Source organism: Ursus americanus, chromosome 3, assembly GCF_024610735.1.
Source record: "Ursus americanus isolate L20-20 chromosome 3, mUrsAme1.1.p, whole genome shotgun sequence".
NCBI classification, from domain to species: domain Eukaryota; kingdom Metazoa; phylum Chordata; class Mammalia; order Carnivora; family Ursidae; genus Ursus; species Ursus americanus.
Window position 1 is genome coordinate 66,883,528 of NC_142129.1, and position 16,165 is coordinate 66,899,692.

Below are 16,165 nucleotides of genomic sequence, written 5' to 3' on the forward strand. Positions count from 1 at the left end.
CCCCTACTGGGCAGTAACTCTGTTTTCTGACACGTTGTAAAGGTTCTGGGCCCGTTATCAATCTATATAGGAGAACAGAGGCTGTCATTAGATTTGATTAGCGTTAACCGACTACTGTGATAGCTCAAAAAATTATTTTGTGAAACAGGAAAAGTCCCTCTTCTTCCCTTGTTCTTCTATTATTTCAATTACATGAATTCCTGTCAGGCCCGTCAAAATTCTACTAGAATTACAGACAATTTTAAAATTGTGACTCCAATTGAAAACTATTTTGTAGCACTGGTACATGTGTAACTTCTTGTGACCAGTGAAGCAGAAAGGCTCCAGAGTTAGTATCTTAAAAATACCGAGCTGGCCGGCTGCTGCTTCCAAAGCTGCCATGAGCCTGACTCCCCGTGGCTGGCCTGGAGTAAGGTGCGCACTCACCAAGAGAGTCAGGATTTGCTTGCTTTTCACCTGGAAATTGTGCAGGGCGGTGATACCCTCTGGCTACTATGATGACATTCAGTCAAACTTTCTCCCACTGTTGGATGCTTCACTTCCGTCCCTTTCCGGGTGGAGTCTTAAGGTGAGAGGAAGTGACTGCCTCAGAAGTCCAGGGACCAAAAGGAGGGCAGTGCTACTACAAAAGTGTCCCAGCTTCTCTCCCGTTGTGTATCTGGGCATCTCTCTCTCCCTGAAACAGTTTCACTTTTTATTGTATTTTATCCTGAGTATACTTGATAGTTTCCTATTCTTAATTTTAAGGCACACAGCAGACTGTTTTCTATTTCTCACTCCAAAACCACACAAAGTTAAACTGCTTTTGAGTTGGATCATGGACTTATTTTTCCCAAGACTGGTGTCCTCAATATAAACAGCGCTTTTTACCCTTTCTCCATCGTACAGGATTAAACCACCACCACAACAGACTAACACAACTAATTTGGGAATCCTCTCTTCTCATCCCTGACCCTACGCTCCTATAATCCCAGGAAGAAGGTACAATTTCTCACCAAGTTGTATGCCAGAGAAAAGAAAAAGAAACATAGAGAACAACCTATAAAATGGATCAGTGGTCCCCAAATGATTTGACGATCTTTTGTTGTTAGCATTCTGTTTCTTCCTTAGTCTACTGCTGTTGAGATGATTCCCAAATTTCATTAAGAGACTTCCGCATCATTCGATGCATAAACAAGTGGAGGGGAGGTGTTGTGTTGGAAAGGCATCTGGACAGGGGGCACAAGCCCCGCTGTGTTAACTGTCTGCTGCATAACTGTGGGCAAATCAATTAAATTCTATGAAGGTGGGGTTTTTAGCAAAGTATGGTATTGTTTTCTGCCCTCCCAACCTTATTATAGGGATCGACTAAAGTGATAACTGTGAAACTGCTCTGTAACTTGCAAGTAATAATGACAGCAAACTGTGATCATCATCATTATTATTATTTTTAAATACCTCCTACGTGCCAGGTACCATCTGACGTGCTTTGTAAGAAAACGTACTTAATCCTTACACAAAAGTTATTAGGTAGATCCTGTTATTTACCCTTCTTTCTCACAAGGCAATGGAGGCAAACAGGTTAAAGACCTTTAAGATTTTAAAGGTAATAACTGGGAGAGCTCTGATCCAAACCCGGGCAGTTGAGCTCCATGCTTTATTGCCCCGGATACAAATCTAAACTTAAGATTATGTAATCTCAGAATAAAATTGGGAAAACTTGACAACATGCAGTACAAGGCTCACTTCTTTATAGGGAAGTCTTCACTGAACAGTAAGAATAGTTGGTAGGGCCTGAAGAAAATGAACTAAACAGCTGAGTCCAGCAAGAGATGATGGTCCTTGTTACATGTGGACAGAATAGTCCTGAAAACCAACAAGGTACTTAAATATAAAATTACCCTTTCAGGTCATGAAAAAGAGGACATTAGTATCGTGGGTAGCCAGACAAAGACAATGAAATACGCCTAACTGACATATTACATAGATATATTTATGCTGTCTTTACAGAAACATATATTGAGACTGTTCATGTGACCATAATTCTGCAGTTAAGCCCTGGATATACCCGACGCCGGTGTAGGCTACAGCTGGGGTAGGACAAATATAATCTGTGCAATTTCTCTTCCATCTCACCTCCAGGTGGATCACTTCAGCTCATAGATACTGACCGCTGACTTGGTTAACCCGGGGGCGGGGGGGGGGGTTAGATCATCCACCCGTACCTGCTACCTGGAGAAAACCTATTGGCTTCTTTTTCCTTTTCTTTCCATTTCTTTCCCTTGTTGGAATTCCTTCGCAAAGGTGCCCTAAAAAGAAAGCACACAGTCAGAAAGGGGAAACTGACATTTTCTCTTTTAGCCCCCCCACCTTTTTAAACAGAGGGCTTGTTTTTCACATCACGAAATGCTTACCCCAGATCCACAAACTTCCGCTTAATTTTTCCTCCTTGCACCACCAGAGAACTGGATGCCCTTAGCGATTTGGGACCGTTGGTACCATCTAGGATATACACACATGTGAAAAAGACCCATTATTATTCTTTTTAAGGCCATGAGTCAAAAGTCAGTGCATCTCTGAATTGAAGGACTTTAACCCAATTCCAAAGTGTAAAAGAAAATAAGGTATTCCTTTCTTAAGCCACAGGAAACACAGCTATGTGGAGGAATGTTCAGTTAAGCCAGGAGTGGTCCTGCTGGACAGAGGCCCAATACTTACCACAAAGTTTTGACTTCAAATATACTGGAATGAGCAAAATAAGCAAGAATAAACACTATCAAATAATTCTTTACATTCAAAGCAGGGACCGACATGACTTTCCTTTTGTTCCTTCTCTGGCTCCAACTCTTTACTTCAAATACCAGGCTCCGGCCTTTGGGTTTTGGTGCCTTCTGACAGGAACCCAGCCCACTTCCCCCATACCTTCTGAGTCCAATACATAAAGGGACCCCTGAGAGTCTGGGAGATTTAGGGGAGAAAGTGAGAGTGAAAGCTTTCTCTTCTGGTCTCTCCCTTGCTAATGGCCTGTGGCCAGTCCTGGGACAGAGGAGGGCAGAGCATGGGGGAGACTTCTTAAGCTGGGGCTCAGCTATAAAACACTGATATCTTTGAAAGCCTTCTCTCAGAAGTTGGGTTGGAGTACAACTTGGCTGGCCTCCTGTGATGTGGAAGATGCCAAAATTTCCTCAGTGTTTGGAGCTGAATGATCTTTGCCTCTCTGAGTTATGCTGGCTGTCAAGGGCAACAGCTGCTGGGGGATGGGAACACTCAACATGATGCCGAAAAACCAGTCCGAGGGGAGGCTTTGAGAGTGGAGTTCAATGTCAGATGTGGCTAGATTCCAAGGGTGGCACTTATTCCTCCCTGGACATGGGAGATCATTCCGAAGTCTCTACCTGGAACTCTTCAGCAAAGGATGCCGTTGAGTGTCATGTTTCAGTGCATCCAGTGATCTGAGATGACTAACAAAGGGTGTGTTAAATTTGATGCATATTTGTGTGTGAACCTACTCCTTCCTGTCTGTTGGTGTCTGTCTCTATCTTTGTAAAATTAAAAATATTCCAGCAACTTTCTGGCATGGACTGTGGAGAGAACAGTGCTCCTACAGAAGGGTTTAATTAACCTTGCTAATTAATTTTGCTTCTAATTGTAGTTCAGGATAAATTTCTAAACACACACACAAAACATGAATTGCACACGCAGCTCTTATGTAGGAGTTTATGTTCAAAGCTCTAAAGCGGTAACACGGGGTGTTTACAAACTCTCTAAGGACTTTCAGCAATGAGTTCTTCATATTTTTAGGTAATGATACTTGGATTACAACAATCAATCCCTTGGAATGTACATAATGAAATATAAGAGTCAGAAATATGTCCATGTCAAAACCCACTTCTAGCCTCAAATATTTATCATGGATATTTGCATCATTACGCTGGGTAATGGAATTAAATAGCCACAGATGTGAGGCAGACACAGAAAGAAAATCCACAGACATGGCACAAACGCCTTCGGAGGTGATTTTGCTAATGGACATTTAAAAAAAAAAAGCAGGATTTCAATTTTCTTAATAGAAGCTGAAGGGAAAAAAAAGGGCTGGATTCCTCCAGATCAATCCTAAAGCAACTCTTAATGGCTAGGACTGTGCGAAGTTTAAAAGGAGACTACCTCATTATTTTCTGAATTAGAGGTAGCAGGGTGATGTTTTAACGAGTGTTAAGAGGACCAGATGAGACAATGTACGTGGAAACACTCTGTAACCTCTTCGTGTTGCAGTTATTTGGACATCTTGGGACTAAAAGCCTGATTCTGCCCATTACAGAGCCTGCTGCTAGGCAACCTCACATCATTACCTCTCACATTTGCCAAAGTGTGTTCCAAGGAACACTTAAATGAATGCTTTCAAAAGGCTGAAGAGGCAAGATTAAGTAATAATGCACTTCCCTATTTTAAATCAATCAAATCCATCCTTAATGCACATTAGAACTTCCAGTCCGCACAAAAACCAACACTGGATTGGTATGATTTCAGGAAAAGAAAAAAAAAGTGACCTGTTTTTATTTATTTAGCTTTATGTATAATTTCCATTAGGCTTTCTGAAATCTCTCCAACACTACCTTCAAGAGCAATCAGAAGCCTGAGCCCCCGGGTTAGGGGCGGCAGCTTCAAGCTTTGGCAACCTGGTCCTCAGTGTCGAAGGCAGTAAGTGGTCTCCTGAAGGCTACATGCGACGGCCTTTTCTCGTACTCCGTTCTCTCATGGGCCCCAGACTCTTGACTTCTTCCTTTCCTCTGGGGACTGCCAAATCTGCCCCCTAGCCCAGCCTGTCTCCTGAGCTCACAACCCTCTTCATTAAAAACATGAGTTCAGGGGCGCCTGGGTGGCTCAGCTGGTTAAGCGTCTGCCTCTGGCTTAGGTGTTGATCCCAGGGTCCTGGGATTGAGCCCCACATCGGGCTCCCTGCTCAGTGGGAAGCCTGCTTCTCCTTCTCCCTCTGCCACTCCCCCTAATTGTGCCTATTCTCCGTCAAATAAATAAAATCTTTTTTAAAAATGCAAGAAAATGCCCTTTAAAAACAAACAAACAAACACGAGTTAATTGTCTTCGCCCCATATTTCTGATCTCTCATGACAGGGCCATATTGCCTGAGGCTAGAGACCCTGTGGTCAGTTTTGAGCTCCTCACTTTCTTCCCCTGTATCTAGGCAGCTTACGTTTCACAGGCTCTTGCGTCGCTCTTTCCCTCATTGTCTACTGCTCTTCCTTCCATGTCATCCCTCCCCGTGTCCCCTGACTCATCTTCCCCACACCTCGTTTCTTTTCCTTTTTATTCCTCTATTCAAACAGCTGTGGTTGCCTAGTAATACGGTGAGGTATCTAAGGCATTTAAATTCTAGAGCTGATGACTTCTCCTTCCTATTCAATTGTATTGCAACTATTTAACCTGCATAAACCAACTGCTTCCCTTCAGGCAGGCTAGGCAGCCCCATTCCTTTCAACCCATCTCATCGGTGCCTGTCTCTGCTAATGCCACCTCCATGCCTTACCTGCCTTCCTTGGCTGTCCTTCTTCTCCTCAAGTCCTTCAATGGTCACCCGAATTGTACATTTTTTGTCAAGTCTTATTTACCAATCTCAGCTGGACGTAATCTCGCCCCTCCTCTGAGCAATGATAAAATTTACTATTTCTCTATGTATAAGGGTCTAATGCCATATATAAATGAATTCTGTAAAGATTTTGCAAAATCAGGTTCTATTTGCCAGGACATTAATTCAGCGAATATTTCTGAAGGCAAGTTCTCAGTCAAGCAACGTGTTAACAGTCACCTATAGACTTAGAATAATCATCTCTAGAAATCACAAGTAGAAAACTGATAGTGCTTAATATACTCTTCTTAACCTTGTCTGAACAAAGGCCCATTGCTATGGAAGTCTAGAGACCAAAATGTTATTATTAGGCTACTCAATAAATGTGAGAAAAATATTTTCATGCTTTCTACTGTCATATAACTTGTTTTACAAATCTCTGGAAATAATCTTACACTTCCTCTTGCTTTAATTGAAAGGGGGTTAGGTGTTTATCATTTATCCAGTTACCATGGGGCTCTTTCTACCCCAATTTCCATTGAGGTCCCTCAAATATACAACAAAAGGACGATTCACGAATGCGGTGTTTAGAAAACACCCAACTTCAATTAGTTGTTCAGTGATACCAGCACATTGCTAGCCTTGAAATTACAGTCAAATACAGCTGTAACTAATTATTACCTTGGATAGACCAAAAATAATGGTATATTATTTTTTTAAAAATCTAGATAAATGGCAACAGGGACTAAAACATTTTCAGAGTTTACCCAGCAATGATGAGCAGAAGGAAATAAATGCCTAGACCAGGGGTCAGCAAGCTTTTTCTGTAAAGGGCCAGAGAGCAAATATTTTAGGTTTGTAGGCCACACAATCTCTGTCACAACTCCTCAACTCCGCTTATTGTGGCCTGAGAGTAGATAGTATATAGCTAAATGAATATGGCTCTGTTCCAGTAAGACTGTATTTATAGAAACATGTGGGGGCCAGATTTGGTTTGGTGACCTGCACTGATTATCTGGAGAGACCTGCCTGGTAATTTATCCAAGAAACTTATGAAGCCTCAGTTATATGCCATACTCTTCGCTGGGCTTCAAGAATATAAAGATGAAAAAGATGAATGAGAAAACTGGTTCATCCTTAACAACTAGATCACTTATCATACACAAAGTGATAGAAGCAGAAGTAACAGTGTGAAAATTCCTGTGCGATCAGAGAGAAGAGAATAATTCATTCTACCTGGGAATGGGGAGAGTATACTAAGAGTCCACGAAAGGAGGTAAGATTTAACCTGGCTTTGGAGAACACAATTTCCCTGGAATGGAGTGTTAGGCAAGAATGTAAACATGAGGTCTTGCTGGACCTCATTCTAGTTCCTCTACTGATGAGCCAGTGAGTTGTAAGGACCTCACATGTGAACACACACACCAACACATGGAGGAAAGTAAGGTTAACCATACCTGACCTCTGTTGAATCCAGGTCTGAATAGAGTAATCTCCCACAGCCAGGGACTCAAGAATTTTACAGAATGTTATTTCTCAAATTGGATTTCGAGGACAATGAAGGTAGATCTGACTCCGTTAATCCATATTGTATCAGCCCCCACAATGTCATAATATTTTAAAGATACTGGAGTCCGTTTCTTGGGAGGTAGGGTGGGAAAGTCCTGGAGGGACACAAAAGTGCCCAAGTAGCAGGGGTGCTGCCGTGAAATGGGCCATTCGTCAGTCAGCCCAGTCTAACAAGCATATTCCTTAGACACATCCGGGTAACTTTACTCTCATTTTATGCCCATTGAGCAACTTTCTGATTTATGAACCTACCAAGCAGAGGAGAGAGAACAGAACATAGGAAGGATGCTGGGTATTATGTCAGCTGTACCTCCCAATCAGAAAATTAGTATTCTGGTCTAGAAATCAGTGTTTTCTAAGTTAGAACAGCAAGAATCAGCCACTCTGGACTTGATTAAATTTGAATTGTATTACTGAATTTCTGGACTTATAACACTGAGGACTGGACCCTTGACTTTCGAGGTGCCCACTGGTAATAGGCTGCCGTCTGAGAGTCAGTTAACTGAAGGCCTCTTTGATGTCTTTCCAGGTGTTACAGAGCCTGAGGCTGGAAGGCAAGAGAGAATAGGGCCTTCCCAGTCACTGATGGTGGGATGTCAGAGATAAGATCTGTTACAAAACAAACTACCAATTAGAGAGAGAGAGGCAGACAGACTCTAGTCAGCAAACTCCTGGAGAGAAAAGACAGAATCTTGTCAATCCTTGTACATTTAGCCTTTAGCACAATGCCTAACACAGAGTAGCTGCTCAGTAACTATTTGTTTCATAAATACATAAATGAATGGATTACTGGCAATGAACAGGGCAGGCAACGAAAACTCTTCAAGGCTGGAAACTTTTTATTGGGGGAAGAAAAGAATGTGAAGCACTGCTTTTATCTGATCATAGTATGTAACAGTGGTCATCATACTAGTAACTACTGATGAAGTTCATACTTTATCAAAGCTCAATTAACTGCTTCTTCCCTGGTACCCGGAAGCACAATCAGCCCAGGAAGACTGAACAGGGGAAAGCCCAAGTACTTGGTTTCTGGAGAAGAAGTTACCCATCTCCCATCTCGTTTCCTGCTTACTTCTGCTGAGAGCTTAATCCCAAAAGAGAAAGAGTAGCAAACAAGGAAGGCATTGGGGAAAGGATGGAATTCTCACATTTGACTCCTACATTACTGCTAGTGGACTGCGGAGCACAACCCAAATCCACGTACATACTTCTCCCACCAGGGAGGAAACATCTGCTGACTTTAAAGAATCATAAATAAATAAAAAAAAAAAATAGAAGTAAAAGAGAGAACTCATTTAGACAATATTTAGCCACTTAAAAAAACTCGGGGGCCATATTTCATGTGTGAATGATCCACACTCCCTGACTATAATGTAATTTCTCTCCGATAGCTAGTTATGTCTGATAAACTCGAACAGTAGACCACAAAGTATTAACCTATAGCTCCAAAATACATGTGTCTGTTGTTTTGTCTTCTTTTGTACCAATTAAGGTCTATATGTATTTTTTTAAAGAGATGACAGAGGGCTTGCCACAAGTGTATTTCTATAAAAGTGCTATTCTAATCCGTAGTTTGGGTTAATAAATGAGAGTTTTTGAAGTCTTCAATTCTTTTGAAAGTAGGTAAGAATAACCATGCAAGTCCTCCACCAACTTGAGAACTAGCTTTGATGAATTAGCACGCTTGACATATTTTCTTTTGCTCCTACTAGTATTTTTTTTTTTTTTTTTTTTTTACTTTTCAAGTACTTAATTTTTACCCCAAAACTTCTAAAAGAGCTGCGCTTTGGACCAGTCTGTGGAAGATAATTCCAGCAATCAATAGGCTCAGGAAAGGAAACCAAAGGGAAAAGATCAGGAATAAAGCTATGGTACTTATCAAGAGTTAAAAATAGATTGAGCCCCCCAAATCAAATGTATTTTTAGAAAGATTATAATTTTTGATCTGGCAGAGAGAAGTGAGTATGCACTTTTCAAAAATACAGTCGTGTACAATCACCCCTGCTATGTATGAGTGTAACCCACACCATTGCTGGCACTAGTTGTTGGAATTCTTTAAAAGTTTTGGCAATCCGATGGTGTCTGATTTAAATGATCATTTCTCTGATCATTAGTGAGGCTGGTCATCTTTTCCTGTAAGTAATGCGAATTTTCTCTTCAGTGAACCAACAGTTTTTTTCTTTTGTCATTTTTTGACTTTTTAAAAATTCCTTGAAGCTATCTGTATATTAAAGTCTATCAATTAACTTTCTACATGGGGTCCTTTATTATGCTTATTGACTACTGTAACCAAGAGTATTTATTAGATAGTTGTAGCGTATAAAGAAAAACCAATAAAACAAACACCCATTTCTTTGATTCCCCCATCCCCACCACAGTTTATACTTACAAAGTCCCCATTCAGTTCCTGGACACTCCCCACCAAGTAACTGATTTTTGTCATTCCCACTTATAACCTCAGCATTTTGTTTGTATATCTAAGCATTCCACTAATTTTTTTTTAGCACTATCTAAATGGAATCATAGGGATGCTTCTGCAATTTGGTTTATTCTCTCAATGTCTTGTTCCACAGATTCACCCCTGCTGTTATGTTTCAGCGTGGTTTACTCATTTTTCCTGCTACACAGATTCATCATATGAATATACTACAACTCATTTAACTATTCTCCTAGTGATTATTCCAGTACTTATCAGTTTTTAGGTTCTCCCAGGTTTGTCTTTTTTTTTTTTTTATCACACAGTAGGGCTGCTACGAATACTCTTGTATGGGATTCCTAGTAGGCAAGCGTAGAACCTGGCTGGGTCACAGGGCATGCATACTTTCAACCTTTCTAGGTCAATCCCAAATTGTTTCCACCGGCACAATGAAAACTCTTCAGTCTCTGGTTGTTTCACATAGTTTCCAGCATTTGGTAACATCAGACCTTAATATTTATGGCAATATGGTTGGTATAAAATGGTATTTCATCTGGTTTATCGCATACTTTCCTGATTACTAATGCAGTTGAACACCTTCCATAAATATTTTGGCTTTTCGGTTTTCATTTTCTATGAAGTGCCTGTTCAGGACATTATATATTATCTCCTGTATTATTTGTCTTTTCCAAGTGATTTATACAAGTTATTTACATACTCTAGATGCTAACTGTACGTTAGTTACACAGGCAGTAAGTATCTTCTATCCCACTTCTGTGGGATTCTTTGTTGTGTGTTTGAGAAATAGAAGTTCCTAATTTTAATATCTGATGTTATTAATTCTTTCATTATGGTTTTTTTTCTTTGCGTCTTGTTTAAGAGATCCTTCTCTACCCTGAAGTCACAAAAATATTCTATATAGTCTTTTAAAAGTTTAAGAGTTTGTATTTTCCAGTTAAGTCTTAAATCCACCTTGAATGCATTGTTTTGCAAGGTATGGGGGGGTCTGATATAATTTTTTACAATATGGATAACCAGTTGTCCCAGAGCAACTTGTAAAAAACTCTATTCTTTCTCCAATGATCCACCCATCCAACTGTCATAAAATAAGTCCATATCTATCTATCTAGCTCAGGTATTCCTGCCTTTTTTCATTTCTTATAAACTTAGGATCATCCTATCAAGTTCCACAAAATGTCTGTTGTATCAAAGCTTTAGATCAGTATGGACAAAAATGACATCTCTGCCACTCCGTTTTTTCAAAAGATAAAAATTTTTTTACAGTGAACAAATATATATCTACTACCTATATCCTACAATTTCCATTTTACATTTGCTTTATCACATAGCCATCCCTCTAGTCATCCATTAGTCCAGTAATGTTCAAATGCATTTCAAAGTAAGCTGCAGACACTTCACCCTTACACACATGAAGATATTGATTTTACATATTTATTGTATATCTGGACACTTAATCTTCTAGACAAATATTCATATAATCCTTAAATAAAAGATACTTTTGTCTTTTCTGCTTCAAATGTATACTTATTATTTGATGTTCCTATCTTCCTGCAATTAGAAAATTCTCAAAAACTGACTTGAAAATCGTGATGGTAGCTGGCATTCATGTCTTATTCCTAATTTTTGTGCAAATGGCTTAAGATTCACTATTTAGTGGTTGATTGCTGTTAAGTCACCAATCATATTCATAAAATTTTTTCTAATTCCATTTTTACTTTAACAAGTTTTACTGAAATGTCTGAAGAATTACATCAAATGCCTCTCGACTTCCATTACTATTGTAACACTTTACCTTTCCTGTGTTGATATGATGATTTATATTGTTAGATTTTCTAATGTTGAACTATTCTTACATTTTCAGGATCAATGCTACCTGATTATGGAATATAATTAACTTGCACTCCTGGATTCAATCGATTAGCATCATATTTAAAATGAATCTACATGCGTAAGATTTCCTTTTTCTACACAGTTTTTAGGACTCTAGTTTTTAGGACTCTAGCTACTTAAATAAATGAGAAACAGCCTACCTGGAATAACTAGGATAAAATAGAGCCTATCTTTTTTTTTTTTTTTTTGGTTAGGCAGAATTCAGTTATAAAACCACCTGGCTCTAGTAACTTTCTAAATGGAAGCATTTATAAAAACACATTTCATATTTCTGTGATTATTGGTTTATCCAAGTTTTCTTCTTACACAATTTGAATAGACTAATTTTGTAGGGAACTCCATCTCCTTCAGATTTTTAAATTACTGAGTTCACATACTATCTTTAAAAAAAAATTCTTTTAATCTCTGTATCTCCTTTCTTATTTCCAATGCTACATTTTTTTGTTTGTTTCTCTATTTTTTTCTTAATGTGTCCTTCCAAGGGGCTATTCACTTTTAGCTAGAAAAATTTGCACATTTTTACTATATCTTTGGGGGGGAGAGGGGAATTAAGAATAGGCTTTTCATTTCAATAAAAATTAAATTCAGCTTATATCTCTTACCTGCTCCTATTTTCTGCTTTTTCCCCCCTGCCTTTTGGTTGTTCTGTTCCTCTTATTCTGAATATTTATTTTATTTATTTTCAGTCTTTATTTTTAATAATAAAGGAATTTAAAGCTATACATTTTTCTCTTGAGTACAATATACTTTGACTACCAATTCAACTTTTGAAAATGTATTCTAAAGAAATAAAAGTGACAGTATATAAGAATATACAGATGATTGCTATAACTTTTTTCACAGTGGTAAGCAAACAAGCTAACGTACGAAAAGAAACCTTCCAGAATATAGCCTAAATGTCCGCCAATATTAGAATGGTTGCCTCAGTTATATTATAGGCTCACTATGTAAGATTCTCTTGATCATTTAAATTTGTGTATATTGCCTTAGAGGGATGTCCATAAAATATTATTATGTACAAAACAAAACTGCAGAGTCATGTGACTTGTATGATTCATTTTTGTAAAAAAAAAGTATACAAAACAAAACACAAACATACAAAAGGTTATTTTTGTTTTTACATCTGCACCACACACGCGTGCGTGCATGCATCCCTACACACATAACATACACTCGTGCGTATTTCAGATGTGAGAGATAACAACCAAATTTACTTGGTTACTGTAAAGGGACACATCAAACATGGTAGGAAAAGAATGAGCCTAATGTTTATACATCTCTGTATCATTTAACTTGTTTAATGAGAATTTATTACTTCTACAAATTAAAATGACTAAAGTCTATTGACATGACTACGAAATTTTGGTGTTAATTCTAGGAGCTTATTTTAAAATTTAATTGATTGATCTCTCTGCATTATCTTTATCATAGCTTTCCTGTCACAATTTTTGTAATATAAATCATTACTGTGAAAGTTTCTTCTAAATAAAAACCAACTCATGGTTTAAACTCTATGCTGCTTTCATATTCCTACACACACACACGTGTGTGTATGTATGCATATATGCGTGTATTTAATGCATTTTTATAGATATTATATACATATATATTTAACATATATATTATATACACTTTTTTCCCCCCAATGTGAGTATGTTAGTGTTCATTGAAACTCTGGGCTGCTACTCTACAACATCTCTGGTAGGCCTCCTGAAGGATTTCCTTCAATAGTAGCAAACTTGTAGAGAGCTGAAGAAGTAAAAACACTAACCTGGTAGGAAAAGATAGATAGATAAATAGATAGATAGATAGATAGATAGATAGATAGATAGAAAAATAAATAAATGGAAGAGGCATGTGCTTATCCCACAACATAAAAAGAAAGCAGTATTAATTCTTAGTTGTGAGAGGACAAAGGACTTATGACTATGACCAAAAAAGCTATTCTTATATTGCACAAATCAAAGAGTTAGTGAAGTTAGACAAAACAAAAGCAAAAACAACAACAAAAATCAACAGTACCTTTTTCTTGTGATATTTTCTTGGTGGTGGCTTGATGGTGGCATGGAGATTCTTCCAGATCATGATCAGATTTTGAAGGCGAGGAGAGTGAAGTGTCTCCCCAAATAAGGGAGGAAGGCTCCTTTTCCGGGTGCAGTGGTCCCTCTTGAAATTCAGCTATGTGGTCAGACGAGGAGGGCACACTGCCAGCCACTGGAGCGAGGGATGGAGCACCAGAACCTGATTCTGGAGAAGTTCTCAAACCCTTGGGCAGAAGTGATTTGGTAATGTGCGTGTGGTTATAGAAACTGTTTGAAGGCTGTTGGCATAAGAGATTATAAAGGAGGTTATGCGCCGCTGAGCATCAGCTCCATGGAATACTTACTTTGAAACCAGACCGAACTTTTTTTAGTAAATCCCTCGAAAACCAATTGTTTGTGGGTTTACGGATGAGACTGCATAGCTGACAACAATTCACCATATTACCATTGTAGCTAAGACAGACATCTAAGACACAGAAACAATTACTGTACATCCTTAGGTCCCACTAGGTAAAACCAACAGCTAAATATAAAAGCACCATCACGAAATATGACAATATGGATAATGCTCTTGGGTTAGCTCTTTGAGTGAGAACAGAAATAAGGTGAATCACAATATATCGAGTTGAATAAGAATTTAGGAGACAAAGCAGTGAACTATTCCAGCTGTTGCCATCTGGGACATAGAATCTGGTTGCAGAAAAATCATCTTCAATAAGCTGTAGGAACAAGGAGACAGCTCAACACTACAAGTCAGAAATCAGTCATCGGTGCTCACCTTTCGCTCCAGACTGTCTTCCCCATCTGTGGAACTGACACTATCATAGAGTCTTGTCCTAGAGGGCCTCTGGCGTCTGTTCTTCACAGAGAGCTGGGCTCGAGTTTTCAGTGCTTTTGAATCCAGGCGCTCTGTCTCTGGGACTGCCTCATTCAAGTCTAAGAAAAGAATAAAGCAAAATAATCGGCAAGAGAAACCTTGAGAGAGGCTTGTCAAACAGACCACAGACACTGATAACAAAAACCTCAAGGTTATCAATAATACCAGGCAAAGAATAGGTGGCAACCATGCAGGCCGGCCTGATATACCACAGGTACCAAATCAGTGAGATTTAGGAGGAATGTACAAAGCCTAATGGAAGAAATCAACACCAAAGGTGACCAAGGCAACCAAAAAATCTAACTTCCGAAGAGCCAGAGTGATCCTCCGTGGTCTGCCTCTCACCACCTTTAATCTTGCTGCCCCAAGTCCAAGTCAGGACTCCAAGTCACCATTCCAAAGGGGAGAAGGAAAGGTTACCCATCGATCTACGTAGTTGTTCTCTGGCTGAATTTATCTGGAATGCTACTGCTCCTCAGAAATAATGTAGTTTGATCATCACTGCTATTTTATCTTTTTAGAGTGGCAGTCATTAAATGAAGTCATAACGTTCATAGAATTAATTAATTAAGTGCTTCTGGATCTAAATTATTAAAAATAAAGCATATAACTAGGCTACAGAAAATTAATATATACTGATATTAATGGAATAAAACAATTTCTTACAGTAGCGTTACTGGAGGAAATTCCTTTTCACACTATTATTATGAAGGTGTGCGGCTCTAAATAGATTATAAGACCAAAACAGGGAAGAATCTCAGGTTGTGCCTCTCTTACCTATGGAACTTTGCATTTGGCACATGGTTCTAACAAATTATATTAAACATATTTTCCCTAGGAGATACATCCACTGAATGACAATATTTACAGAAGGTTCTGACTCTTCATTTCCTGTATTTGAAAGAAAAGTGAATATTCAGAAAAGTCAGACTATTCAGGTATTTATAAAGGACAGCTAAATATTTTCTAATTAGTAGTCTCTTTATTGTTTACATGTCAATGGAGAAAAAATAATCTCCTTGATCACTTTAATTTCTTCCTTTCAATAAAATCTAAACTTGCAGCTGCTGATTAAGAGTTCATTAGTTGTGATAATTGAGAGATAATCAACCTTACAAGCTCTTGTTTACATATAAATGTGGGAACACCACGCAGATGAAAGCAATAACATAATTAGATAGACTGCCATACAAGCCCGTTTCGCAGTTTATCTATCTTGTATTTGGATTGTATCTTCTGTAACAGAAAGCACGGTCACACACACCACCTCACGTGTTCCTCACAACCCCATGAGACAGAGCCACCAAGTTATGTTTTATCCCCTCCTGAAGTTCAGAGAACTTGAGTAACTTGCCCTTATCTGCAAAGCTGGTGGATGAGCTGCCGTGATTCTTCTTGTTTTTTGATTCCCAGGCTATGAGTCTGTGCCCTCCAAATTTAGGTAGGGTTGAACAAGTCACTGAAGAAGAATTTTCCTGCCATTACAGTTCAGTGTTTTTGGTTGTAAAATCACATATAATGTGACTAATCCAGAAATTCATTTCTCCAATTGGCTACATATGAAATATTCTTATTAATCTTCCACATATGTGTTAAGAAAGCATAAAAAGGAAGACATGTTGAAAACTATAGAAAAAATTATTTCTCAGACGATTTCTTATTTGGTTGGTTTGTAACAGCTTTGGTTAATTGACGACAAGATGACCCAAGGAGGAAGCTTGTTCTATTCTTGTAAACATGGCTCCTTTCGCAACAGAATTCTGGCCCTGGAGGACCCAACATAGTACCCA

At 38.7% G+C, this 16,165-nt stretch overlaps 1 protein-coding gene across 13 annotated transcripts in view; it reads right to left on the reverse strand.

Annotated features, from left to right (window-relative positions):
* Nucleotides 1-16,165, reverse strand: part of PPP1R9A (protein phosphatase 1 regulatory subunit 9A) — a 362,801-nt gene that overhangs the window by 20,152 nt on the left and 326,484 nt on the right. For 8 of the 13 annotated variants that reach the window (XM_045793220.2, XM_045793219.2, XM_087861068.1 and 5 more), the window contains 4 exons: nt 14,277-14,434; nt 13,479-13,776; nt 2,394-2,481; nt 2,205-2,288 (listed from right to left, as the gene is read on the reverse strand). In XM_045793220.2, the coding sequence (XP_045649176.1) occupies nt 2,205-2,288; nt 2,394-2,481; nt 13,479-13,776; nt 14,277-14,434 (628 nt within the window). The remainder of the gene's footprint in view (nt 1-2,204; nt 2,289-2,393; nt 2,482-13,478; nt 13,777-14,276; nt 14,435-16,165) is intronic. The other 5 variants (XM_087861071.1, XM_087861070.1, XM_087861069.1 and 2 more) reach the window with 2 other exon arrangements.